Below are 27,942 nucleotides of genomic sequence, written 5' to 3'. Positions count from 1 at the left end.
GGCCAAGGGGACCTACCCTGACTCCAGGGAGCCCGCAAGCGATTCAGCCTTTGTGCAAGTGATGAAGATGGTATCTGAGCCATTGTGCTCCAGGGAGGGAATGTGCACTGACCATTCAGCCAATGAAAGGAAGCTAAGAAAACCACCCGACTGCAATTTTTATCTGATTAACCTTTTCCCCTGAATTCCACACTCGTTACTTGCCCTCTTCTTCTCATAAGAAAATACTGGCTGTAGATGAGCTATCAAGGTGGTTTTTACAGTACCTACCCCGCTGCCTTCTCAGATCGCCAGCATCTGAATAAAGTGCCCACAAAGATTCAATCCTCATCTCTACTTATTGATTCTGGTAGTGACAGGCAGCATGAATGGTGATTTTTCTGGTTTCAGATGCTCCAGGCAGTCTAGTTACAATAGAGAAATCCTGCAAAAACCTGGACTCTCCCTTAACAGTGTAACAGGATAAACTGGAATTTTGGATAATAGAATACTGAACAGCAGTTAAAATAACTGATCCAGTGTTACATTCACATACTCAATTATCTTAAGAGCATAACATTAATTTTTAAAATTGTCAAATATGTATAGTATGACATGATTTCTATAAAGTTTTAAAAACATGCCTACATGCGAAACAAAACTAAACATGGATGGGAAGGATACAAATTAACCTCAAGACAGTGGTCAGGATTAAACAGGGTTGGGGCAGAATACACACAGGCCTTTAGAATCAGAAGGTTGTGTTTGCAAAAACAAATCTGGGAAAAAAAGTATTAAGATTAGTTGATTAGTTACGCCGTGGGATATAAGTGTTTACACACCAGTTCTCTCTTCTTTTCAGCATGTTTGAAGTATCTCTTTTTTTTAATCCTGTTTTTTTCCTTTCCTCCACTTGTGTGCTGTGTTCCCTGCCTCCCAGCTACTCAGGGATCAAGGGTTTTGCTTTTCTTTCAGCAGCAACAGTGAAATGCTGGCTCTCTCAGACTCTGTCTGAATTCTAGTCTGTATTTCTCCTACAGCCTTCAGGAGAATAACTCCTGCTATAAATATACTCATTATTAGAGGAATTCTGCTTGAGGCTTGAACTTTTGTCAAAGATTTGCAGAAGACTCAAGACAGAACCAGATCAGCAGGAGTCAACAAGGAGACTTAGAGATGTCTCACTCCTCGAAGGATCCCTATTGGCGCCTAGGTATCACCCACCACTTGTCCCGCCCCTCCTCCTTGGCCTAAAAGATGCTTGAGTTCTGGGCTCTCTTAAGATGGATTTGTGAAAACTGCCTCCCCCACCCCGATCCCAATCTTCTGGAGCTGGCACCTTTTTGATCAGTAAAGCTTTTCTTACTCCAAACTCTGGCGTTTTGAATATTGGCCTTTTTTTTTTTTTTCCCCCTTGAAGAGTCCGGCACATGAACCTTGACCTGGCAACACAATGATTTTTCCCTTTGGGTTGTCACATTTACTTATTTTCTTCCCCAGTCTTTAAACAGTTAACTTGAACACTACATCATGGCACCTTTCATCTCTCCCTCTCTGATGGTCAAGAAGCTTCCATCATGGCCTCCACCTTCTGCTTTTACCTCGAACACGGCCTCCACCCCCAGCACCCTGGTCAAGCCTTGGAACAGAACTCTTTCAGCCCCACAAATCCAAATGCTTGTCAAATCTCATCTCTGGAAGCCCAACGCCCAAGCCACTTTCAAGATAAACACTGCCACGTGGAATGAGCTTCTCCCAGTTTCTTCCCTTTTAATTTCTCAGGAGTTTTCACCATTGGGGACCAGCCCTCACCTTCTTAAAACTCTCCCTACTGTGAGCTGCCCCCACGGGACGCTGCCACGCTGGGTGTCCGGCTGTAAGTTAGTCACTGCAGCTCTCAGGTTTCAACGGCCAGCGCCCAGAACGGCCACCACTAAGCCAACCCGCAGCTGGCTTCCCGCCTCTCCCGTTGCCTCTGTGCTTCCACAAACAGGCCAGGGGAAAGAAGTCTCCTGTCAAACGTCAAGACACATAATTCTCTTATTCCTTTCATGACGAATAGCCAGCTTGCAGCACTCGCGTTATTTCTGGGACAAGGAGGCAGAGCTCACACCAGCTCACACCAGCGCCTGGGCTTCTTCAGCGGTCTGACAAGCTGCTCCCCACGGGCCCACAGGCCTGCTCTGCGCTGCGTCAAGGAGTTCGAGTTCATTCCAAGGGATTCTCCTTGCGATCCACGAATGCCGCGGAGAAAAGGGAAACTGGCCTGTCCACACCCCCACCCCAGTGCCCAGGGAAGCGGCCACAGAAGTGAAGGAGGGCAAGCTTCTGACCACAGGCTACCCTGCCCGTACTGTGCGCTGGTGTCTGTCGAGGACACTTGCTCTGTGTTTTGGCAAACACCTCACAGGGTCTCTGGCAACGCGCACAGCTGAAGCCGGCACGAGGCACGTGCTTAGCAGCCGCAGCCTGCCACACCGCCAAGCTGTCGGCCGCCAGGCCTCGCGGATCTCTCCATGCCTCTGCTCAGCGAACTTTCTCGTTGACGAAATGGCTGCAGACATGGAGCGGGCCCGTTAGGCCTCTCTCCTTCATAACTGGGCGAATCGCGTGTCTGTGCCCAGAGACCCGGTGTCCCAGGAGTGGCTGTGAGACACAGGGACGAGGCCGACACAAACAGACCAAACTCCAACATTCTGCCAGGATTCATCTTTTTATTGATATTAATATGAAGCCACTTCCCAGAGGAACTGCTCTAACAAGATCAGGACTTGATTTCTAAAAGTAATAAAATTACAATAACATCAGAGACAAAGCACTGGGAACAATCCTTGCAGAGAAAATTGGCTTTTCGTCTCCAGCCGACATGACCAGGTGTTGCTGAGCGCTGTTCTGGGCACGAAAGTCTGGTCCTGCTACATACGCACGCCCTCCTTCATCTCGGCCCTCAGAACATCCCAGCTCTGAGGCGCGGCCGGGCGGCCTTCTCCACACCCCGCCCCCATCACGTTACCCTTCCTCTGTCCATCGGGGTCGACTTCCTGCTCCCTGTCGGAGAAGCCGGGGCTCAGGAAGGGGTGAGCCACAGCCGGGTGACGATCCAACGAGCACCAAAAAGCTGGTTCTTCTTCATGAAGTGAACGCGGTACTTTTTTATTCTCGTTTATTTTATTTTATTTTTTTCCTAAGGAAAGAAAAGTCTTAAATGGCACTAGAGTGTAAAACTATACAGCTGCATCCAGTTACAGTTTCCTACGGCATCTGGCCCCGGGGCCGCGCGCCCCTTCAGATGTAGAGCTGACGGGAGGCCAAGGTGTCCATGAAAGGGCGCACCAGGTTGTCCGTGGAGAAGTAGAAGATGAGCCCGAACGTGATGGAGATGGGAAGGGCAGGCAGCGCTTTCTTGAACACGGCGAGCAGCAGGAGGGTCAGACACAGGCCCTGCAGGACACCCAGGTGGGAGGCGGTGATCCCCGGTGTGGACGGGGGCGGGGGGCAGTGGGTGACGGCCTAGTCCCCGGGCTCGGCAGTTGGTCAAGGACTGCAGGACAGCAGCCCTGGACACCCAGGACCTTCGGCGGCCCTCTCAACAGCTCCGTGAGGGGCCCAGGGGCAGGAGTTCTCCCTCTCATCCTAACACCCTGCCCGCGAACGGGCGACCCAGGAAACAGGCCTCCCGATCACAGAGGCTGCCGCCTCCCCCAGACTGCCTTCCCTGTCCGGCTGCGGTGGCAACACGTGCGACCTGAGGGCGGCACGCCTCCCCTCGGAGGGACACGTATTCATAGAATTGGACGGGCTCAGCTGAACTGCCAGTGGGGGTCTCAGCAGCGGACGCCAAGGGCACCAAAGGTGCCGCGTGCCTCCTGCCCTTGGAAGCAGACGCAGTGGGGCCAACCCTGTTCCCACACCCACAGGGGCCAACAGTGGTCCAGGGTGGGGACGGGGAACCAGAGCGCCTGCTCTGTCCCTGGAGAGAGGGGCTTCAGGTCAGACGGCCCAGAGGTGGGGGAGCCTGGGGTCCGCCTTCCTTGATGCGCCCTGTGGACGGATACAAAATCTCCCAGGACCTGAGTCTCAGCCTTGACGCGCCGTGTGCTGCCCGGGGTTCATGGGGACACAACAGGGACCGCAGCATCTGAACATTCCCCTGGGATGCTGGCCCCCACAGCCCACTTACAATGAGGATGGCCACAAAGCACGCCAGCGTGGTGTTCCAGTCCCCGCTGCCCGTGGCCGCCGCCTTGCCCACCAGCACGCTGTAGAAGATGAAGTCACCCAGGCCGAGCTTCACCCCTCCTGCGTGGGGAACACAGAGTGAGCCCGTCATCTCAGAAGCCCATGGGAGCAGCCGGGGACGCAGCCGAACAGCCAGGGACCCAGGGGACAGAGCCCTGGGGCACTCAGGGGGCCAAACAGGGTAGCTTCGCCACCCAGGCCACCTCACCTGGACTCTGGGACAAGGACTGGCTGCCTTGGCAAAAAACAGCAGCCCGCAGGAAAACGGGGAGCCCGTGGGCCGAGTGACTTGCAATCTGGGCTGTGGAAAGCTGGCACGACTGAGAACTCCAACTAAACTGGAGCTTGGCACTTACTTTAACATATAAAATAAACCAAACAAAACACTGTCCGGGGCTGATGGGAAGCCTTGCAACTTAGTGCTGCGTTTGACTTACAAGTATTTTTTAGGAAATTTAATTTCACTATTTGTAAGAACACGTGCAACACCTAGGGGTCCTCTGGAGACCCGTTCCCCTCAAACACAGAGAAACATATTTGTTATTAGCTTATTCTTAACTGAAAAGTGAGAGCTTCTAGAATGTGATCACGTGTGCTCCCTTTAGTACAACTGCCCCGGACACTGGTATTGGAAAACTTTGTTTATCGCAGACCATACACATGTTTATATGATAAACTCGGGCAGTCCCGACCAAGGAAACTGCTGGCCTCGTCCACTCCCACACCCTCCTCCGTCCCAGGCTCCGAACAAGAGATGCCCCTCCCCCTAGTCAAGGCAGTGTTTGTCCCAGCTTGGCTCTGGGAGCTTGGCTCAGAAGTCACTCCCCAGGTGACTCTCTCCCCAGGTGACCCAGGTGATCCCTGAGAACCTGCTGGCGCTCCGCACCCGGGGGTCTCCTGCGCAGTCCCCCCCGACTCACAGCGTGTTCATGACCAGCCTCCACACCCATGAGACGCACCACGCCTGGGACGGGCACCCCCCACCGCAGGGCAGACAAGCAGCTGGTGCTCAATGAATGCTGCCAAATACACACGTGAGTCTGAATGTGCAAGTCCCCATGGCCAGCCGGCCCAACCCTACCTTTTGCAGCTTTCTCCTTGACTTCTATAAGGCCGTCTCGGATGAGGGAGGAACGTTTCCCTCCCTCCCTCCCTCAGACCTCAGGGAGCCCCCACCTCCGCCCCCTGCCCCCGGGGCCCATGCAGACCATTTGGACACGGGCACCTTACTTTCCTCCTCTTCCTCCAGCTCGTCTCCTGGGTAGCCAGGCAGGGGATGCTCAAAGACTTCAGGGTATGAGGGCTCCCCAAAATTGTCATAGGAGTCTTCTGGGTGTCCGGTAGGTGCAGGCGGCCAGCATCACCACGGGGGTGGGAAGGGGCCGAGGGAGAGACGGGTGTCCAGTCAGCGGCCTCTCTGGAGCTCAGGGCTTCCCTGCCCGCACCCGCCAGCCCTGACACACAGAAAGGCTCTCCAGGCCACACAAAGAAATGGGGCTGAGGCAGTGGACTGAAGCCTCCACCCCCGCCCCCAACTCAACCCCCGAGGTGCTAGCAGTTTGGTTTTCTTGTCTGCCCCTCCAGGCCCTGTATCTCCCGGAGAGGCAAGGTCGGGCCGAGCCGGGTGCATGAGGAACCGCCCCCCATGACGAGAAGCGACCGACCCCCCAACACTCACCCATCTCCGGGTCGTAGGGGAGCTGAAGGGCCCCCTCAGAGGAGGGGTCCAGCTTGGCCATGCCCACCGTCCACACCATGGCAGCTGGAGAAGGAGACAAGGGTCAGGCGCCAGGCGGGGCGAACCGGGGCTGCCCCCAGGCCTGAGAGGTGGGCGCGCCAACCGGTGTCCCCAGAAGCCTGCCCAGGACCCTCAGTTCCACGGTGTTTGATTATGTCCCACTGTTAGGCGGCTACAGGGGACGGGGCCCAGGCTCCCTGAGCCGGTGTAGGCAGGCAACTCTTCTATCTGCTTTGCCTTCACAGAAACAAGGGCAACAGTATCAGTGAATAGTTTGGTGAACTAATTGTGGTTTTGTTTTGGTGTGGTAAAAAAAACAACACATAACCTAAAATGTATCATCTAAACCATGCTTCAGTGTGCAGGTTAACAGGGCTAAGTATATTCACATTGTTGTAAAACAAGTCTCCAGACCCTTTTCCCTTTGCCACACAAACTTTGTATCCAGTGAGCAAGCCCTGCTGTCCCCTCCCCCGAGTCCTTCCACTTTCTGTCCCTATGAGTCTGACTGCGCTGGGTACCTCATCTAAGTGGACTCTACAGTATTTGTCTTTTTGTGACTGGCTTAATTCTCATAACATAACATCCTCAAGGTTCATCCACAAAGCACATGTCAGAATTTCTTTCTTTTTTAAGGCTGAATCATATTCCACGGTGTGTATATACACCATACTTTGTGTATCCATTCAGCCATCGTTAGACACTTGGGCTGCTTCCAGCTCTCCTGCTGTGAATAATGCTGCTACAAACATGGTTGTATAAAAATATGTTCAAGACCCGGCTTTCAGCTCCCTTGGGACTCTGCCCAGAAGTGGGACTGCTGGATCACGCGGTCCTAATAGTGGTCTCCCTCTGGCCTGGAAGCCTCCCTTGAACTCATATCCCATCCCTCCAGCTCCCCGGCTGAACGTCCAGTGAGCATCTCAAACTCGATACGCCCCGAATGCTCTCAACAGCTGCCAGTTCCATCCTTTCTGCTGCTCGGGCCCAAAGCGCTGACATCATCCTTGACTCTCTCACACCACGTCCCAGCCATCAGTGCATCTTGCCCCGTCCTGCCTCTAAGACGCCTACAGAAGGCAACCACATCCCACGGCCTCTCCTGGTGCCCCCGGGCTGAACCCCATCCTCTCTCCTCTGGGTTGCTACTCAGCCTCCAAGCCTGATTCCTGCTTCCACCTTGACCCCCATAGACTTTTTCTCCACTCAGCCACCTGCGCGATCCTATTAAAATGCCAAGTCAGGTCAGTCAGAAATCTTCCAGTGGTGTCACGTCTCACTCAGGAGCAAAGCCAAGCCCTCGCTACAGCCTGCGGGGCCTCCCAGGGTCTGGACCTCCCCTCTCCTCCCATCCCCCCATCCCCCTGTCCCCCACCGGCTCCCCGGGCACACCAGGCTGTGCCCACCTCAGGGCCTTTGCGCTGGCTGCTGTTCCTTCTGCCTGGAATTCTGTCCCCAGATTTTCCTAAGGCAGGAAAATGCCACCTTATGACAAAGGGCTTCCTCGACCACCTTATGCGAAACCCCAGCACCTCCCGCCCCCGAAGTCCTTAGGTCCCTTACGCGACTTTGACCTCCTGACTACGCATTTGACTGTTTAGTTGGTAGCTCCCCTCCTGGAACGTGAGCTCCCTCAGAGTATACAGACGGTGAATGAAAGTCCGGGTACCAACCAAGCCTTTCCACGCGTGGCCTCGGCTCACCCCGGAACATGCCTGGAATGTGCTCTCACACTTGAATCGCCATTTGCTAGAGATTACCCAGAACCCTACAGCTGTTCCATAAACTGTTTTTCCAGTGCACCCTGCAGACAGCTGAGCCCCAGAGATTAAAGCTTTCTGCTTAAGCGCCACCAGCAACAGGCAGGAGGGCATCGAAACCACAGCGCTGGGAGCTCTGGGAGGCCCAGGCCCACGGGGGCCTTGTCTCCGGCTGCGACTCCAGTGCCCAGCATGGTGCCTGCCACAAAGCGGGGGCCTGACGCACGTTTGTTGACTGCAAACACAAATCCAAACCCCAACACCCTGACCTGAGCCCAGGGGCATCCCACGTCCTTCCCTTCAGATTTAACTTCGACCAGCCGTGCAGCTGTGAAGGAGGAGGCCGTGGAGGGCTGCGTGGGCGCCATGGCCTCTTGGAACGCGGCCTGTGCCCACCATGTGCCCACCACCAGAGGCTGGATGGGACAAGGCTGTGGGCCCCTCCTGCTCTAATCTTCAGAGCTCTGTCCTGCGTAACAGAAGGTACTGTCTGCTATCGTCTCTAGAAGGCGGAGGCCGCCGCCTCCTGCCTTTGGTCAGGGAACGAATTATGATCTCCTAGCCAACTCTGAATGCCATGGCCTGGAAGCCGCCCCCGGCCCCCACCTTGGCGCCTCTGACCCCACGTCATGGGAGGCACGGGGACCACTCACATGAGTATATCAGGGCAGGAAATATGGGCTCGTTTCTCTCCTGGGCAGTCTCCACCAGCATTCTCAGCGGCCCTTTAGGGCATAGCACAGCCACGAGATCTGGGAAGAAACGGTTAAAAAGACGTTTATTCCCAAGCAACCCCCAAAGAGGGGAGCCAGCCCCTTAACACCAGCGTGGAGGGGGCCGTTGGGTCCCGGAGCCCCAGTGTGAGGCTCTCAGGGCCGGCCCCGCTGTCCTGTCGCCCCGCCCCTGGGTGGGTCTCCAGCCACGGTCTCTAGAGTCTGCTCTGGCTGCGGCCTGCAGCCGGAGGGTGAGCCTGAGGTCCCACTTCTCTGGGCCCTAATATGGAAGAAACAGTACTGCTGATGGTAACTACCTTAATACTAAGAAAGAGCGGCTCATTATTTATAGGTACTGTGCCCAAACTGACAGCGTGTCAAGTGCTCAACGGTGCGGGTGCTCAGGAAACATCTGCTATCACTCATAACCACGTCAATAGTCATGAGTCTACAGGACCTTTCATGTCTTACGAAGGTGAACCTCTCAGAAGGGAGACCAGCCAGGCCCCTCACGTGAGCGGCAGCAGGGACTTGGCCCTGGGTGTTGACCCCATGGCCCGCGGCCGGGCTCTCGCACCGTCGGCGCCCGCTCACTCACCGTACACAGAGATGGCGCCCAGGATGACCCACGCGGACCACTCCGGGAGGTACTTGATGAACACCAAGGCCATGAGTGCGCTGATCATGATGAGGTAGGCCTGCTGCAGCACCAGGGGGCCCTTCCAGTGGATGCACACCATGCCCACCGCCCCGAAGTTCCAGACGGTCAGGAACAGGGTGGGGTGGTCCATGGCCACATTGTAGGTCTTGAGGACTTCCCTGCAGGAGCCCGCCGGGACAGGGGGCGGGGCACGCCGTGCAGAGGTTAGACCCTGCCGCATTCAACACCCCCTGCTCCTCAAACACTAAGTCCCGACTGGGTGTTTCCAACTTCTGGTCCCTCCAGCTGAGAGACCCTTCCCCATTTCCACGGGCCCTCCGCTAACCACTTGAAACAGCTTCTTGAGCAAGGTGGGGAGCAGACTGACGGGTCATTCTTGGGTCGATTCACACAGATGCGTGCTAGTGCAACCCGGTGTGGCCCTCAGCCCCCGGAGGGGGTCCTGGGAAAAGTGTTTTCTCCTGCCCCTCCTGTCTCTCTGGGCCCCGGGTCAGGCCGATACCCCAAATCAAGGGCAACAGAGACCTCTTCTGCCATAAACTGGGAAGAACCCAGGCCCAGCCCCCAGATTAGAATGTAAATTTTGAGGGGCTCTGCCCTCCTGGGGTTCCAGAGTGCCTTCCCCATGACGGCTCTGCTTATTTGTTCTAAATTAGGAGCCAGAAGAGCCATGGGGCCCCCCATGGAGCCCACGCCCCTCCATCAAAAGGCAGCCGGCGGGAAGAGGGCCGGGCTCTTGGGGCAGAGACCCTGGGGAGGGTATGGAGCCCAAGGGGGGCTCTTCCCCGCCCAGATCCCTTATAGTCACTTGCGCCACACGGGGAGGGGCCCCCGAGGATCCCGCTGCTCAGCAGCCGCCACTCACCCGAGGTAGATATAGGTGAAGAGGAACAGCAACATCAGAGAGGACATGATCAGCCAGCCATGGATGAACTGGACAAAGAAACAGGCAGAGTGACCCCAGTGTGTCCCCAAGTCCCACCTATCCCAAGGCCCTCAGGTTCTGGGGACAGATGCCCAAGCGTGGAAATCTTTCTGCCTCAGGCTCCTTTGAGACCATGCTGGGAGGTACTAGGCGGCTGTTGTCCAGATACAGAGGGCACGGAAGTTCAAGTTCTCTGAAGGTCACCCAGCAAGTGTATGAAGGAAACAAAACTGCTTTAAGTCTAAGCTCCTGGACCTCTGCTTGCACAGACAGGGAGCGCTGGGTGCCCCGCCCTGCCAGGCACACCCTCCGCCAGGCCCTGGAGGAGGAGCCCGCAGAGTCCCTGCTGCGTGCGGTGCACCCCAGTGTGAGGGCGGCGGGGTGATAAGCAGACCCGTGTACATGCTCTAACAGGCAGTGCTGCGGGCTACGGAGGAAGCAGTGGCAGGACAGCATGGTGACAGATGCACTGGGGCGCTGATGTAGACGGAGGGCTCGGGGCAGGTCCTCAGGGCAGCTTCCTCCCCCGAGCGTCTACACACGTTCCCCAGGGCCGAGGATGAGGGTAAGGCCGTTCCCAAGCCTCGGCCAGCCGTCAGGGACACAGTGGTGACACTCCTTCTGGTCTCCCCACTGCGGGGACAGACCCGGTGCGAGCCACGAGGGATCTCAGAGAGGACCAGGCGTGCCTGGAGTGAACCTGGTGGCCTGTGTCAGGCCGTCCGAGGCTGCCTTGGGAAGGCGATGACACTCTCCTATCCCAGCCGGCCCTGCCCGCCCAAGGCCACTGCCATCGCCTGAATGTCATGGGCCTGCAGCAAACCTTACTAAACGGACCCTGGGACTGGCCACCGCAGTGCTGGCTTCCGCACTCTCTGTGCGTGGCTTTCATTTGCACTGCGTCGTCTGCTCCCGACAAGCACCCCTCTACTCTGCTTCCTACTGTCCAAGCCTCCCTGACCTCAAACTCTGGGGTCTGTTTACACAGGTAATTTTAATGGATGAGCTTCAGCTCCCGGACACTTCCTGGCAGCCTCTCCCATGGCTCAGTGCCACCCCCCCGCCCCCCTCCACCGCTGGGAAGGGGCTCATCTCTAGACCGAGCCTCCTCATCTTCCTCTACCCGCTCCATAGCTGGCAGCAGCCTGAACACAAAGTGCTGCACGTGCCTGTGCGTGACCGGTTTTAAATCAGGTAGAGCCTCCTTTACCTCCCTTTTAGTCACTGGGGCTTCCAAGCCCTCCCTGGGAGAAAAGCCTGAAACTCACACCTAAAAGCTCAGGGTGTCTCTGGGGAAGGTGCCCTTGCTCTAAGTCAGAAGAACTCCACTCCTCTGCCAGCCTCGGGGGGCCACCCAGCACTGCTGGAAGACCCCAGCGCGGCACCTGTACTTCCCCGGCCTGAAGGGAAACGGGAAACTAAAAATAAAGCTGGAGGGGAAGTATGGGGTCAAGGGCACCTAGAATAGAACATCTCACTTCTTCAGAAGGAGAAGCAACATAAAATTCGCTTTGACTATGAGAAGTGACAGTTCACTGCAGGGAGGAACTCAGCTAAGTGGCATTGTGTGTAAATTGAACACAAGAGCATTGGACAATGCAAGGAAGGGGCTGGGAGGCGGGTAAGAGCACCAAAAGTCAGAGGCTGTTTTGCAGGGAAAAAAGGGATGCTGATTCCCCACCCCCCCAAGCCAGTGGCTGCTGCAGAGGAGGAACCGCAGGGTGGGTAGGTGGCCAGGAGGAGGGGCAGGCGGGCAGGGCTGGCGCTCACCTTGTAGCAGCGGTACTTGTAGAGCACGACCAGGAAGATGGTCATGACCACAATAACACTGATCATGATGAGGGTGTTGAGCACGGAGTTGAGGAGACGCTGGCCCACGGAGGGCGTGTTCTCGGTGAACGGTGTGTAGATGCTGAGGGCGAAGGCAAGGTTCGCTCGTTGCCAGCTGGGGGCGGGGGGCCCTGCCCTGACGGGGCCTCGCACCGCTGGCGGAGGCGCCCAGGAACCCCTGCCCTGCTGGAGTGCTGCCCACCGTCCCCACCTGCCCCGCCCTCCAGCCCGTCTCCCGGCCCCCGACCTCTCGGCCTGATGACCTGACCCAGTGTAACAGCGGAAAGGCTCAGGCAACCTCATCAAAGCCCCACACCCCACACCAATGAGACCTGCCCCCGGAGGTGCCCACCCCACTACTCCGCTCTGGTCCGGGAGGGCTGGCAGCCGCCCATACCCCTCGCTACCAGCCCCACCCAGCCTAGGATTTGCCCCTGCTTCTGCCCTCCCAACGCCATCCATTCCGGAAGCAAGTCCCTGGTGCCTGGCTGTCCAACCTGGCCTGCCGGAAGTGAACTGCCTGCGAAGCTCCCAAGTTCTCTTATTGCTTTCACCTCTGCTCTCTGAGTCCCCAACAGAGCATAAGCTTCCTGGGGGTGGGGGCTTCTCTCTCTGCTCCTTTCTTTAAAAAACAAAACAAAACAAAACTCAACAAAAACTGCCTAAATTAAAAAAAAAAAAAAAATGGAGGGGAAGGTGCTCGGTGACAGCGCTTCACACAGGGCGGCGGGGCGAGGGATGGGAAGCCTCTCAGTTTTCTAAGCTGCTGCTCCTGCCTGTGTTCTTTGTATTAAAAGAAATACAATCTTTCTCACAAGGTTGGACGTGAGCTGAGAAATCTGGTCCAGCCACATTGGTTTACTGTCAGGGGAGCAGAGGCCCAGAGAGGAAGCAACTTGTTCAAGGTCAGGCAGCGACAGGTGACACGGCCGTGCCTGGGACCCGGCACTTGGGACACCAAGGTCAGTCTGGTTGGCCGGAGTGTGCCTTCTGTGGTAAAACCCCGCATGCCAGAGGGGTCACTGCGGCGGGCTCTCCTTACATGTATTAACGCGCTTACCTCTCCTGGTAGCCTTTTTATCAAACCCATGGTACAGACAAGGAAACTGAGGTGGAGAGAGGTTGGCATGTGCGGGCTCTGCCACTGGCACGGAGCGGCGGGTGCAGGGGCCGGCAGAGGCTGCCCCCCCACCCGAGCCCGGCCCCCCCTCCCGGCCCGGGCCCCCGACTCACAGCTGTCCGTTCTTCTCCGTGTAGAAGCGCACGGACTTGATGGTGGCCACCACCACGATCATGCACAGTGTGACAGGCACGAAGAGCATGATCACGTGCTTTGCCCCGTACTTGAGGGTCAGCTCCTCCTCCAGGCCCGGCAGCCGCCCGGGGACCCCGCTGCTGACGTAGCGGTCAGGGTCCTCCTCGTGGTCCTCCTCGCTGTCCTGGTTTCTCTGCGGGAAACGACACTGTGTGGGCCACAAAACGCACCCGAGGTGGCCTACCGAAGCACGGCATGAGTGTTTTGGAAAGGGAAATGAGAAGTTTGAATGTTTGAAATTCCAGGACATTTGAAAAGTGTATGAGGACAACTAGAGAAGATTTAGAGTTGGGACTGGACCCCGCAGACGCGGGGAGGCCGCGGTGGCCACAGAAGAGGGTGGTCCGCAGGCCCAAGGCTAACAGCCAATGGGTTTGGAGCAGGTGTAAAGAGCCCTCCCTGCGCTGGTGCAGGGACTCAGGAACCACTCAGTCTTGTTCACAGGGCCGTACGGATCGGGCAGGAGACAGGCCAGGTGACAGAAGAAACTAGAGAGTAAACATTTTTGGCTGACAAATCACAAACTAGATTGACTAGTACACGTAGGGACTTCCTGTGTTTATAAATAGGATACTGGGAATTTGCAAAAAAGACATTACTTTGAGCTTTTGCCCCCCAAAACCAAGCATGCAACATTTGAGCTCCAAACCAGAGGGGTCAGCCGGGCACCAAGCATCTGGGAGGCCCTGGCCGATGGGAAGTGGGGAGAGTGCAGGTGAGTGCGCAGCGGAGCAGGGGCGGGTGTCTGCCAGACACTGGCATAAATGAACCCGTATGGAACTGTGGCAATTGAGGGTCATTTGCTGTCTTGGTAATTACATTAACAGCCAAAGACAAAGCCAAATGAAATGGAAATCAAAAATGATTATTGCTTCAGGATGGGTGCTTTGCAGAGATTTCAATATAGATACTCAGCTGAGAAGGAAAAGAAAAAAACTGTTAATGAACAGGAACAGAAACAACTAAAATGCATGGAAACTCCAAGAGATACAAGATGAAGAAACTAGCAAGAAAAGGCTAAGGGGCAGCTGAGCGGCAGCCTTGAGCTAGTGAGACCTTGCTCAGGGCCCAGAGCTTCCTGGGAGAAATGAGCTCCAACTTCAAGCCAGGGGGATTCGGGCTGGTTGGAAGACAAAGTTGACGTGGCAAGGGTTTTTAATACTGTAATGGGTGAAACAAAGAAAGGTTCAGGCGAATTCAGACATTGTTTTTCCCTGATGAGGAGGGAGGTGGCTTCGTTGGGTGACTTTCCCAAGTACACCCTCCACTTCATAGCGTTATAATCAGCCCTCTGGACTGCAGACAGAAGATCACAGTGCAGCCCACCTCTCCTGCTATGAACTGAATGCCTGTCCCTCCGAAATTCCTATGTTGAAACTTAACCCCCAGTGTGATGGTATTAGGAGGTGGAGCCTTTGGGAGGTGATTAGGTCAGGAAAGTAGAGCCTACTCTACTGAACGAGAATAGTTCCCTTATGAAAGGGACAGCGAGGAGCTTTCTCACCCCTCCCACCACGTAAGGACAGAAAGGACGGCTTCCTGTGAACCGGGAAGTGGCCTCTCACCAGGCACCAGATCTGCTGGCACCTTGCTTGATCTTGGACTTTCGGTCTCCAGAACAGCGAGAATGAAATTTTTGCGTTTATAACCCACCCAACCTATGGTAGTTTTGTCACAGCAGCCAGAATCCCCAGCTGCCAAATCTAACGTGACTCAGGGATAGTCATCTCCTGGTCGCCACATCTGCCGCCTGCCAAAAAAGACCCCCTCCAGCGGTTTCCCTCCTGCCATCCTGGAGCCCGTGTTTCACTCTCACGTGCCGGCACGAGGACGGTGAATCCACGGGGCAGGGGCTCACGGAGGCCACTGCCCTCGAACTCGAGCAGGCCGGAGACATGCAGTTCACTACAAAGCCCTCGCAGACGTGAGATCTGCCATGGCAACCACCCACCTTTCTGGCCAATTCTCACGTTTACCTCCCTCCACATCCCCCTTCTCCCACACCCAGATATATGTGTTTCCCACCCATTAGGTACAGGAACCCCAGGGGCCTGTTTGGAGGACTCGGCCCGCTGGCAGGAACCTACCCACTGGGCAGCATTCTCTCCGTCCTCCGGGCCCTGCCTGCCTTCCTGCTGGCAGGCGCGAGGGGTGGGGCTCTCGGCTGACATCAGGGACGTCCGCTCGGTGCATACTTCTTCCTCGCTGTCAGAGGCCATGAACGTGAGCATGGCCCTGCCTCCGGAAGTACCTGGGAAAATAAACACAGGAGACCTCATTCCACTTCCCTGTGAGGCACAAGCCGTGCAGGGCTGAGGGGATGGCTGGCCAGAGGTGGCTTTAAGACCCAGACCCAGGTCCTATCATGCAACCACCCACTAGGACACCGTGTTGAATGACGGCTGCAGAGCAATACTTCCCAGCAGTCACCGCCGAGGCTGTGATGGCCTCGAGAGGGACTGGCCTTAGGAGATCCAGGCCCCAGGAGGCAAAACACCCAACTAGAAAAGTCAGGGCCGCTCCCACCACTCCCAACTGTCAGCACGCTCATTTGTTCAGTCAACAAACAGCCACTGAGCATCTATCGTGTGCCAATGACCGCATCGGGTTCTGAGCATATGAACATCAGTAAAAGACACACTTTTATCCTTAAAAAAAAAAAAAAAACCATTCGGTGTGACAAACTTTATAATCCAGGTGTTCACCCAGTGGCACAGAAGCATGAAGAAGTGACCAGACCTGAGTTCAAGAGTGTTTGTAGAGAAGGTAACATTGCTGATGGAGGCAGGTTGTTCCAGGTGGGAGGGAAGGGCCTGGTGAATGTCGCAGTCAGGGCCTGGCACTGCCGAGCGGGGCTGTGGATGCGTGAAGGGTCTCCTGTGCCATGTCAGGGAGGTACAGCTGCCACCCCCTGCCCTGGACAGTGTGACAGATGGATCAGAGCTGTGTTTAGAAATGTCAGCCTGGCCCCTGACTGAAAATGGAGGAAGGAAAGGAAAGGGACTCCCCTAAAGGCATCAGCAGGACGGATGCAAGTGAGGGGACAGAATCCAGACAGGGTCAGGAGGTAAACAGACGGGACCAGGTGTGGGGACCAAACAAAGGATGGAGTCCCCGATGAGGCCAGGCACGGAGTCAGACGCAACAGGAGGGGACGGCTGTCTCAGGGGAAGGCCGTGAATTTGGTCCAGGAACCTGGGTGTCTGTGGGTCAGAAGCGAGAAGCGCCTGGGAGGTGGCTGAGTGTCTGGGCCTGGGGTGCAGGGAGGGAGATGAGTCACGAGTTTACAAGTGGCAGCCAAAGCCACAGGAGCAGAGACCATGTAGGGCGAGTGTGCACACGCGTGCGCGTGTGTGGTGGGAAAGTTCGGCTGAGGCGGGGCCACGGGAAGGCTCAGGCTGCAGGGGCTACACGTGGGAGGCCTGCTCCCAAGGCCGCTGTGCCGTCCTGAGTGGTGTGTGAACACAACAGCACTGTGCAGAAGCCAGGGCAGCCCGCAGGGGCTGGGAAGAGCTTCCGACGACCCCTGATGGATCTGTCCCCACGGCACACGGACGGCTGAGCTGTCACCAGGGCCGGCTCTCCCCATCTCTGCCTCCTGGAGACCAGTGGAGCCAAGCTTCATGCCACTAGGGACAGATGGGACACTCCTTTCTCCCCTAGGGACAGGGGAGGCAGAGGAGCGGAGCTTTTCAGACTAACAACACTGCCGTGGGGGAAGAGAGCGCCCAACGTGGAAAGGTCCCCAGAAGGCCAGCCACAGAGGAAGGTGTGGAAAAAACGAGCTCAGAGACCCCCGTGCGGGCTGGGCCGGCCTTTCAGAAGGCGGTGAAAACTTCAAAAGCTTTAAAACATTCACACTTTTTGAGCCTGAAATGCTGCTTCTTGGAATTGGGCCTGAGAAAATAATAAAAGATTTGCCTTTATTTATAATTGTAATAAAAGTGAAAGAGCCACACTGCCTCTGCCCTCCAATACAGCCATGGGGGGGGGGGATTATATGACCCCTAAAACCCCCCCCTGCAAAAAATATTTAATACCATGAAAAAATACAACAGGCTATTAAATGTCATCGGTATAAAACTTCGTATACATAATCATTTGAATTTTCTTAGAAGGAATATATATACATACATAAAGGCCTGGTAAAAAAATATTACAAAACACTAAAGGGGGTTCTCTTTGGACGGTGACATTGTAGGTGATTTTTTTACTCAATACTTTTCTGCATTTCTAAAGCTTCTATAATAAACATGGATTGCATGTGTAGGGTTTTTTTTTAAGGGACATAATGAGTAGCAACATTGAGACAGGTTTTCCCCTGCTCCAGCCTCTCCTGCGTCCCCTCCCACAGGACAGGCGAGCAGGTGGGCTCAGGAAGCCACCTGCGTCTTCTCCAGCCCCTCTCACTACCTGGCTCCTGGAGGGAACAGAGCGGCTGGGGTGCGCTCCTCGGCTTCCCCGTGGGAACGGAAGCCTAGCAGTACCTGAGGGGAAAATCATCACCCCAATCTGAGCAGATAAACAACCTTCTTGCTGTTTGTCCACCTCAGAGCGGCGGTGCCGTCAATTCCCAAGGGAGGCTGATTCACAGGCAGGTGGGGGTGGGGCGGGGTGACTCTCCTATCACCGATGTCAAACCCTGTCACCCCCATAGCAACCGGCACCCCATTCACTCTCTGAGGGAGCCGCAGGAAGACGCAGAGGTGCGGAGAGGGGCAGGGGGTGTCTAGGGTACGCGGCTGTGTTGTTCTGGAAACCCTTCCCAGAACAAAGCACGGGGGCTGAAAGCCGCCTTGGATTAGGATGCAAAATCAAACATCCAAAAGAGCCAGGGCTCTTTGCCGGCAACCAGTTGAAAGGGACCAAAATGCTGAGGGAGCCAAACCCAGGGACACTGACCCAGAGAATCTCCCCAGCCGGCTGTGTCAGCATTTCCTGCAATTATTATGGAAGCACGGTGACCCATTTTCTCAGCCTCTTTCCATTTCAGAGAAATGCAAATGTTTTGACCTTAAAACATAAGGCCAATGGACCTCAGTAGGAAACAGATTTTTTAAATGCCATAGTAAACACTGGGGCCTTATGGAAAAAGGTGGAAATTGTAGCTCCAAAAGCAATTTGGCAGTTACTGCACTGACCACAAACACTTAGGGTGCAGAGAATGGTTTGGATCCCGAAGGCTTGGCTGCTGCTTGTTTGCTGGCCGAGTTGAACAACTTTCTTTCGCTTTCAAAGAGGGTGGTGCTAGTTTTAAACAGGCCCCTTTCTTGGGCCACACCTTCCCAGTGCCTCCATGACTCATGGGGAGTTCAAAGTCTTCCCTTATGCTAGGAAAGGGTTTGCTGAGGTGAGGACGTTCCCTTAGAATTTTCCTCAGAAACTCCCAAAGCTTCCCTGCCTGCCTGTGTCCCTAGCTCCAGGCTTCTGACCATGCATTTGGCCCTGGATGACCTTCATCCATCTGTCCATCTGCCGCAGCCCATACTGTGATGGACGTCACTTGCGGGACGGTTCTCCCCAGCACAGGGAGGAGGCCTCCGCCACATACCCCCGGCTATATGGCCTCAGACAATTTATTTAGCTTCACATGGCCCATTTCTTCTTCTGGAAAAAGTGAATAGGCACACCCTGCAAGAGTACTGTAAAAACTAGAGATGATGTGCAAAGTGCCTGGCACACAGCAGGTGTTCAATAAACAAATGGTCGTTACAATGAAGATGAAATAGAGGCAGGGACACAGAGAAGGGGAGTAAGGGAAGCCTGCGATGCCCCTCTTGGGAGGGGCCCCTGGCACTCTGGTAACGTGAACATTTTATCAAACTAAAGAGCATATCCACAGGACCAATGTCAGAGCTGGCAAGGACCCTAAAGGTCATCTAGTTGATGCCCTATTTTATAGGTAAAGAAACGGAAGCCCAGAGGGTAAGAGTCCTACGCTGGGTGGCCCAGAGCCAGGGTCACGTAGGCGGCCCACACGGCGCACCATGTGGGCTCTCTGGGTAACCCTCACATTTGTAAGGCACATACCTTTTCCATGGGCAGGTATGTGTGTTTTCTTTACTCCACAGCTTCTCCAAAACAGACAGGAGGTCAGTGAATTATAAATACTCCCCAGATCACTCATCACCTTACAAACCTAGTAGCCTTTCTCCTGCCCCCCCAACCCCGCCCACAAGTCCAGCACAGGGACGGGGAGTGCTCAGATGGGGGCATGGGGCAGGAGTCTGGGTGCTGCTACTCTGGGTCAATCCAAAAGGGACGTGGGAAGGCGTCCTGCTATGGCGTTGGTGGGAGAAGTAATGATCTGCACACCAGTCACATCCGGTTTTCCAAGAATGTTCAACACAGGCAAAATGCTGGAAGCATAACATTACCAGAAAAAACAGGACACAAAACTTCCTTTCCAGGTTCCTCCCTCTGATATTTTAACAGATGACTACATATGGATGTGCATCAAGTGCTGGAAGGAAATGCCTGTTAATAGTGGTGTTCACTGGGCTGAGAGCTAATGGGCTTTTAAAAAAATATCGCCTGAATTTTCTAGGATGAACATATGTTACTTTTTTACCCCTGCGTGTAACATGAAGTTTATCCATTTATTTACTTTTTTAAAACATGTATTACTTTTAGTTTTTAAAAGTCAGCAAGTTGCTGGTTAAGAGACAGCAGAAAGGCAAGCACCCTCTGAATTTTGTCTTCCCAGGCTTCGGAAGACTATTTCAGCAAAGACGACTGAGCAACCTGTTCTCCCCGGCAATGAATAGGGGCAATGAATAGGTCGGACAAAACTGATCTCTTTCCTCAAACTTTGAAAAGGCGCCCCCACCACCTTTAGGCCTGGAGGCCAATGCAGATTGCACGAGGTTTGAAGTCCACGTCAGACCAGCCAGCTCAAGGTGACTAGAACCTCCAGACCCTGGCCAGTGGCAGCCTGGCGAGCTTGCTTGCCTTGGAGCCCTAACATTCCTTCCCCAGCCCCTCCCCCAGATGCTGGAGTCCAGGAACAGGTGGGAACACTGGCAAACATTTGTTGTCTCGCCAGTCCCCAATGACACAGTGTCCTCAGGTCAAAGCAACAGCTGAACACCAGCCAAAGATGTCTTTAGTAAAAACGTGCATGTGGCCAACACACGTTGCTTTGGTTTCTTTAAAAAAAAAAAAAAGTATGTGTCTGTGTATGTATACATTTAACTTTTAACTTATTTTTGCTTTGTCAGGTGGTCAGACATTTCCTGGCAGCAGTGCAGGGCCATGGCTGGGGGTGAATGGGGGGAACCTCTTGCACAGAAACCCCAAATATTAAGAAGACACAGCCAGCTGGGAACAAATCCTGGTGCTCAATCACCAAAGACATATAACAGGAAAAGTTGCTTAACTCCCTCAACCTCAATTTCCCCTTCTGTAGGAGAGTAAAAATCATTGCTACTGTTGTGTGATTGAAGCTCTGAAGATAATTATAACTGCTGCACAAAACAGCTATTTATTGTACATGACAAACGCATAAAGTAAGGTATGTTACGTCATGATCTTCATCAATAACTTAGAGGTAACTCTTACTTGGTGAACCATGCTTGTGCAATGGGACTATGAGCAGCCACAGAAGGGCTGAGGGCATGGTGACAGGCATGACAACCTGCACTGGGCGTCCAGGCACGTTTGAGTGGCAGCTTCTAACTTGTTTCCCACTTTCTCAACAGATATGAATGGGGCATTCATCTCTGATACTTGCACGTAGTAAGACTTCACCTAGCGCACAGGTACTTCAACACAAAACGATATAGAATTTTCCCTGAAACAACCTCCATCCCACTCCGTAGCAACATTCCTCCAAGCCGTGCCCCCCACCCCCCGCCCCAAGCTTCCAGTCCCCCCTCTAAATGCCTCCTCATGAAAGCAATGCATGAACCTGGACAGCCTGCCGGCCTGATGGGTTTCCTGAGCTGGGGCTGGGCTCCCCAGCCTCTTCACCAGCCAAGCCCCCAAAACATGGCTACTGACATGTCTGCCCACTGCCACATGACCACATTCCCACAGAGGGGAACCTGAGGCTCACACACCTGCAGCAGGTTATCCAAAGCTTCTAACTACTGCCAAAGGTCTTGGATGAAGGCCTTGGAAGCTCAAGTGTCTACAGAATGAACTTTGCAGACATTAGGGGCATCCATCCCGGAAGTCAGGGTCTGGTCTGTCCTGATCAAGTTACTCTCAGCTCAAGTGTGGCAGCCCAGGATGTCAATTTTGAGTTAAGTTGGCTCTGCAATTGTTCTGGTGGGGTGCCTCTCAGGTTCTCCACCTGTAAACGGGGAGGCGGTTCGCCCACCAATCAACAATTCATACCTTAAAAAGGGAATACACGTTAAGTCAATAAGACAGGAGCATTTCCTCCCACTGCCAATGGGCTGAGCTAAGGTCCAAGGACTGAAGAGCAGAACTAGAGGCAGCCTGGCTCTGCTATATCCTACCTGGGCCACCGTGCACAAAGTCACTCTAGCCCTGGGGGCTGAGTTTCTTCATCGATAAAATTTGGTCTGGGAACTAGCTACTATTTAGGTTCCTTAAGCTTCAAAAGCTTGATTCTGGGAGCCTCCCCAGAGCTGCAAATGCCTGATAAAACAGCCAAAAGCCGCTGATCACTGAGTCGCCCGCTTTCCAGGCCCTGGCCTGCAGTTTAGTTCCTTACACAAGCGGGAAGACCCCCGTCCCCTCTCCTGCCCCGGCAAAGCAGTGCCCTGGGCCGGTGCCACAGGCCCGCTGGACTGGGAGCCAGGTAGGTCCCAACCAGGAGGAAAGAAAAGTCACGGTCCGCAAGCCTTCGAGCCTCACGTGCACTGGTCCTTTGAATGCTCTGGCCCTTTAACAGCTCGCACCGCGCCCACCCCAGCGGGGAGTCGAAGGCGGGGAAGACCCGGCCCCGCACAAGGCCCTAGGCCTGGGGGCCACTCCCCACACTCCTTCCACGACACCGATCCAGGCCGGCTTTGGTTGTGCCAGTCCCGGCGCCTCCCGCCTCCCGCCCCAGCGCCGGCCGCAGAGGCCAGGACCGCGGGCACGCGCAGGGTCTGCAGACCCCGGAACTGGTGAAGGGACCGCGAGAGGCCTCGGCGAGGGGCGCACGGAGGGCAGGGCCTGGCCTGCGGGTCGCGGCTCTACCCGAGGCCTCTGTGCTACGAGCGATCGGACCCTGCCCGCTCGCCCCTGGCTGCCAGTCGGCTCACCTGCTCCTCCGGCTGCCAGCCGACTCACCTGCTCCTCCGCGTCTCTGGGTGGGTATTTACACGGCTGGCCCTGCGCCCGGCCAGACCCGGCGGCGGCGCAGACCCCGCCCATGCCCCGCCCAGGCGAAGGCCCCGCCCCGCCACCCGCGCAGGCCCCGCCCAAGCCCCGCCACCGTCGGAGACCCCGCCCCGTCCGCTCTTCCGGTTCCCGTTCCCGCGCACGACCCAGGCCCCGCCGGTAGCTGGGCCGCGCAGGGGCCTGGCTTGCCTCCTGCACGCCGCGCCGGTCGGGTTAAACCTGGCACGGGGGTGGGCGCTGACCTTACAAGGAGGGGAGGCCGAGCCTGTGTTCTAACGGGGCCTGGCGGCACCGTGGGGCGGTAGTGCGTTTTAGGTGCCCGGGTCCTGCCTTTCCTGGAATTCCAGAACGGGAGGGATAGGGAGTGGACATTTACTGGGTCTCAATTATATGTGGTTTACCTTTTATTTGTCTTATTTCAGTTGTGGGAGCAACTCTGTGAGGGCGGGCATTAGGTATTCCTTTTTTACACACGGGGAAATGGAGGTCCGCAAAGACAAAGCTGTTTCCCAAGGCGTGTGGGTCATGAGCGGCAGGACTCAGCGTAGACTCGGTGTGACCTGAGGCAGCAGCCCTCCCCTTGTCAGGGCACGAACTGGGCTGCGGCTGAGGGATCTTTGATGAATTCATTCCCTTCGTGGTTCTCCTTTGAGGTCAGCCCTCTCAGCTGCTTTTCACATGCTGGGTTGTGACGGATGAGTAAGCGCCTTCCTGACCCTGACCTCAGTTTGGGAAGAAATGGCCTCCGCTTCAGGTTTTGGTGTCCCGGGGACGGCGTTTTCTTTGAACGCGCTTTAGAAGCCAGACAGTGCGGGGTCGTGGGAACCACAGGAGCTTAAGAACCTGGGTTTGAAACGCATTTTTTTCACTTATTTGCTGCAGGGCCCAAGGCAATGACAGCCTCGCTGGCCTGGATCGCTGGATCCGCGCCGGGCGCAAATGCGTCGGAAGAACTTGAGGTTGTCTTAGTTTCCAGGAAAACCGGTGCCCTATGGAAGAATCGCCTAGTACAGCGGACGCGTAAGCGTAGTCACAGAAGTGCTTTTCCTGGAGACAGCAAAGGTACTTAGGATTGTAGCAAAAATGCTTGCTGCCCACTTCCCTTTTCATTACCCGGAACATTAAACAGAGTACACAAGCAAGAGTAGAGATTAAATGAAATTGATCGTGTTTACCGCTTTATTAGGTACATTCTCAATTGAAACTGGCATTTTGAAAAAGTCACTAAGTTGTGGCAGTGAAGAAATACAGTGGCTCCCGATATTCTTGGCGATAACAAAGTCTGAGTATTACTATAAACACTATTTGTCCACACATACCTCCGGGGTCTGCGGGTCACACTTTGAGAACACCTGCTTGGGGCCATTTTGTCTCAGGGTACCTCCACCTTCCTCCCATAGTTCTGTGACAGGTAGGGATGGGCTTAGCATGTTGGTGTTTGTTTTTTTAAACCATTTCCAAGATGTCCGTGTCCCCTCGCCACGTTTCCGACAAGGTTTAGGAAACACAACGCATACTGTGTAGACAATTCAGCAAATGTTTTTCCTTTAAGTATCATGGCTGCCTCTTTCTTTTTTGTTTCGTTCTGTATACCACTCCAGACATGTTGGTTTATGAAGGAAAGTGGTTGCTATCAAACAGCCCCACCTAATGAGGAATTACTTAATGGACCAGGGAGGGAAGAGATGGAAGCATGCTCAAGTATTTAAACCAGGAGGCTGTTAGACTGAATTGGCTCTCAGGCAAGCAAACCAAAACCTAAGCCAGAGTCAATGCCTTCGAATCTGAGAAAACGAAACAAGAACAACCAGTCAGAGGCAGCCAACTTAGCTCTGCCAAATAAGTTAACTGCTTAACCTATGGCTAATCAAATAATTTCCTTGCTTGGCTTCTGTGTGTTCTCTATGCAGCCCCCTTCCCTAGCTCCCCTCAGTGGAGAGCTCTAACCTTCAGTTTGGCTCTACCCAATTCGAATCACTATAGGCTCATATAAACTCTTGAAAAAGTTTAGCATGCCTCCGCTTACCTTTTGACATGCATGCGTATGTCTGGACAATATTTAGTTTCACTACTCTGTGTTTTCCCCCACACCCACATCAAAAGATAATGTTGGATTATGATATGCTAATCAACACTTATTTTCACAGGCCTTACAAGGTTTGTTTCTGTGGTGAAACCAGTACAGGTTCATTAAAGAAAAATTTTAAATTGTGAGTAGGGAAAAGGAGAAGACAGTGACTGATAGTCCTACCTCCCAAAGATGATCAATCATAACATTTTGGTACATTTCTATCCAATTATTTTTTAAAATACACTATGTGAACCATTTGGTAGCCTACTTCCCCCCCCCCCCATACTGCATTCTATTCATGTATTATTAAATAGTCTTTATATATATTATTTGAAATAGGATAATATGCCAGTGGATGGATATACCACACTATATGTAACCATTCACTTACTATTGCACTTTTTAGATTTTTAGGGCATACATTTATTTTTCTGTATTTGGAATTATTTCCTTGAGCTAAATCCACAGAAATGAAATTATTGGATAATTTCGAGGCATATTATCAAATTGCTTTTTAAAAGACCTGCATTAAGATTTACTCCCCCACAGCAAGGCATGAGAATGTCTCTTCCTTCTACTCCAACCATTTTTAGATATTACCATTTTTATAAAATTGCTGATTTGAAAGATTTTTTTAAAAAACCCAACTCTGCATTGTTATAATTTACATCAGTTACTAAGAAGTATGCTTCTTTTTCTGTGTTTGCTTGCTTGCCATTTATGTTTTCTCTTTGTGAACTGCCTGTTGAGTCCGTAGCCTATCTTTTGGTTTCTTGATGCTTTTCTCAATACTTTATATAAAGTATATTAAAAGTATACTTTATATTTTTTGTAACAAAGATATTGGCCCCATTTAAATACTCATACTTACTATAAATATTTGTAGAGTTAACAGAAGGATCAGCTATAATCATGTTTACATGAAGCAGAGATCTTGCCTGTATCGAAGTTTGGGAATATCAGTGATCAAGAGGCACATGCAGGGCAGGGGAGGCCTGAGCCACCTGAGCGGCTCGTAGGTCCGTCCTTCGTGCCCTGACAGGCGCTCTGGCTCGGAGTCCAGGTCCCTCCACGTCCGGTTAGGCCCCTTCACTTTACAGAAGACCTTCAGTCATACCCGCTTTCGCTAACCGGAAGAGATCCCAAGAGGCTTTTCGCCTTAGCGAAAAACTTCTGTTACTCTACTAATGCAGGCCCTTCATGAGGGTAGGAGCAAAACATGAACTTTTGGAAAGTGGGAGACCTATAACACACAAACTCTCCAATAAGGGGCACCTTGCACAGTGGGGGTGGGGGGAGTATTTGAGTTATGAAAAATATTTGATTCCCCAGGTGGTTGTCTTACTAACATGACCGTCTCCAGTTATAAATCTATCGAGTCTACGTTTGTTTATCATAAGCAATTTGAAACCAGAGACATCAGGCTGAAAGAATTTCATTAATGAGTACTCTCCTCCTAGCAAATAGCCAGTTCTTGGTATATTAACAAAGAGATTAGACCCGGTCGCTGGCCTTTCGTCCCCTGGGAGTGTCCCCTTAGTGATCGGAAAGGGAATGGGTTACACTGGCCAGCTGTTTCACTTCTTTCTTCGCCATTTTCCAAGGCAGCTATATGCATTTTAGTTTTCTTGTCTTTCTTTCCTTCCTGCCTTCCTTTGCCTTCGTAATAGGTGTGGGATGGTGTGCACTTTCAGTTTGTAAGCTTTTATTAAAAGCCTGGTGTCTCGTAGTCACAATCTGATTTCTTTTGAATCCTAAGTAGGCACTTTACTGTTCATCTGTATGTTTTCTTTCTCAAAAGATGCTTTCTGTCTCTGCTTCAAGTGTAACTGCTTTGGCATCTTCACATGGGAGGACAGTGTAGCCACAGAGACATCTGCCCCCACAGAGAGTGATTCAGTCAAATTTCCTGGTTTGTGAGGATGCCTTCCTCTTTTACTGCTACTGGACATCTGTTCCAACGCTCTATGTTCCCCCCAGGAGCGTAGCCTTCCCAGATAGATCTCTCAGTTTGGTGATCCGAGGTGTCTGGATATATTTACAGGTTATATTCTGTTACGTGTGAGTTCAGTGGCAGTAGTCTTAATCTCCCTGAGAAATAATGAAGATTCTAAAATCTGGTGATAATGGAAGTACTCCTAATACACTATAGTAATGTATTCTTAAAATCATGTGAAAGTTGGTAAATGCAAGCAGCATAATTTTTCTCTTTCTTCCCGCAGTCAGGGATCTGAAGGAGCTGAGGTCTCCAGGGCCTCAGTCTAGGCTTTGGGTCCTGCCTCCCTGCGGGCTCAGCACCTGCCTCAGCTGCCGGGCCCTCGACAAGGTCTGCAAAGCAGCTTCTCTCCACTAGAGGGCGGAAGGTCCCTTCGTTCAGATCATTTCTTTGAAAATCCAAAGGCCTCTTGCTCTTTTCTGGTTGGACAGGTCTCTGGGTTTTATTTTTTCTGCCCTCTCTGTCTCTCTGTCTCTCTCTCCTGGACTTGGGTGTTCAGGTCCAGAGATCCCGGTGGCTCAGGGACCTTGGCCATGACCCCCTCCTGGCATGTGGGGTTGGAGGGAGGGGGTAATACCTTTGGTCTCCTCGCATTTTAAGTCCTCAGAGCTAAAGTAAAACTTAAAAGAAAAATTGCAAGGTCCAAAGGAAAAAATTCCTCCCTCTATGGTACTTCCTAAAAAGTTGAACAGTGTGTGGGTGGCACAGGAAGCCATCCTTTCTGCTTCCCCACTTGATTCTGTGACCTCCTGGTAGCCTTTGAACCATGTAAGGTTTGCGAGTCACCAGTTAGAAGAGCAGGCACCCCGCCTTCGAGGTTCCAGGGGGTGGCCTAGGAATCTGCCTTTTTGGCCAAACCTCTTTTGATATTCAGGCAGATGGCTGATCCTCGAGCCATACTTTGAGAAAGTTTTCACTGGACTTAGGTCCTCTGGCTCCGTTCTCATGTAAATTTTATGTTCCATGGGGGAAAGATCCATAAATTAATGCAGGAATTCCATCGATTTTAATGTTTCTGTTAGAGACCAATTTTTTTGTATGACCCTGAGCCCGCTCCCCCCCACCACCACCCCGAGCAGGCACCATCTTAGGTTCTGACGTGTGGTGTCTCCCAGCAGCCCCCACCTCAACCCTAACCCCTGCTTCCCATTCAGGGCCTTCAGTCTCCTGCCGTTGGAGCTTTGTGACCACCTCGGGCCTGGCAGCCTTCTGAACTGCTTTCATCGAAGTCGCGGGGCTCTCCAAAGAAACCTGCCCTCCTGGGACAGAAGCCCTCAAGTGAGAGTCTGGTTGCGCCTCTCCCTCCCTCACACCAGGGCTTCCCTCAGCTCCAGCTCCAAACTCAGCAAACACAAACACAGGCTGCGCAGCTCAAACAAGCGCTCCTATTCTCCAAGCACAGCCCAGCAGCGCGAGGG

The 27,942-nt window shown here is 53.5% G+C and overlaps 1 protein-coding gene across 4 annotated transcripts; it reads right to left on the bottom strand.

The window, feature by feature from the left end:
• Positions 1-2,673: 2,673 nt before the first annotated feature.
• On the bottom strand, positions 2,674-22,493 carry PSEN2 (presenilin 2). Of its 4 annotated transcripts, none has more exons than XM_054576662.1 (11): positions 22,379-22,493; positions 15,248-15,411; positions 13,079-13,293; positions 11,786-11,927; positions 9,956-10,023; positions 9,028-9,248; positions 8,370-8,468; positions 5,897-5,980; positions 5,449-5,547; positions 4,160-4,278; positions 2,674-3,420 (listed from the first exon to the last, which is right to left on the bottom strand). In XM_054576662.1, the coding sequence occupies exons 1-11, from the start codon at positions 22,488-22,490 to the stop codon at positions 3,265-3,267; spliced, it is 1,479 nt and encodes a 492-aa protein (XP_054432637.1). In that variant the 5' UTR covers positions 22,491-22,493; the 3' UTR covers positions 2,674-3,264. The 4 variants fall into 4 exon arrangements, with proteins under 4 accessions (XP_054432637.1, XP_054432638.1, XP_054432640.1 ...); XM_054576663.1 differs by having other exon boundaries at positions 5,449-5,544; XM_054576665.1 differs by having other exon boundaries at positions 22,407-22,462.
• Between the last annotated feature and the right edge of the window lie 5,449 nt (positions 22,494-27,942).

Source organism: Pteronotus mesoamericanus, unplaced genomic scaffold (assembly GCF_021234165.1).
Source record: "Pteronotus mesoamericanus isolate MK-2021 breed Mesoamerican mustached bat unplaced genomic scaffold, CSHL_Meso_final contig_347, whole genome shotgun sequence".
NCBI classification, from domain to species: domain Eukaryota; kingdom Metazoa; phylum Chordata; class Mammalia; order Chiroptera; family Mormoopidae; genus Pteronotus; species Pteronotus mesoamericanus.
The sequence above is the reverse complement of the archived record's forward strand: the minus strand, read 5'-3'. Positions and strand labels throughout refer to the sequence as shown.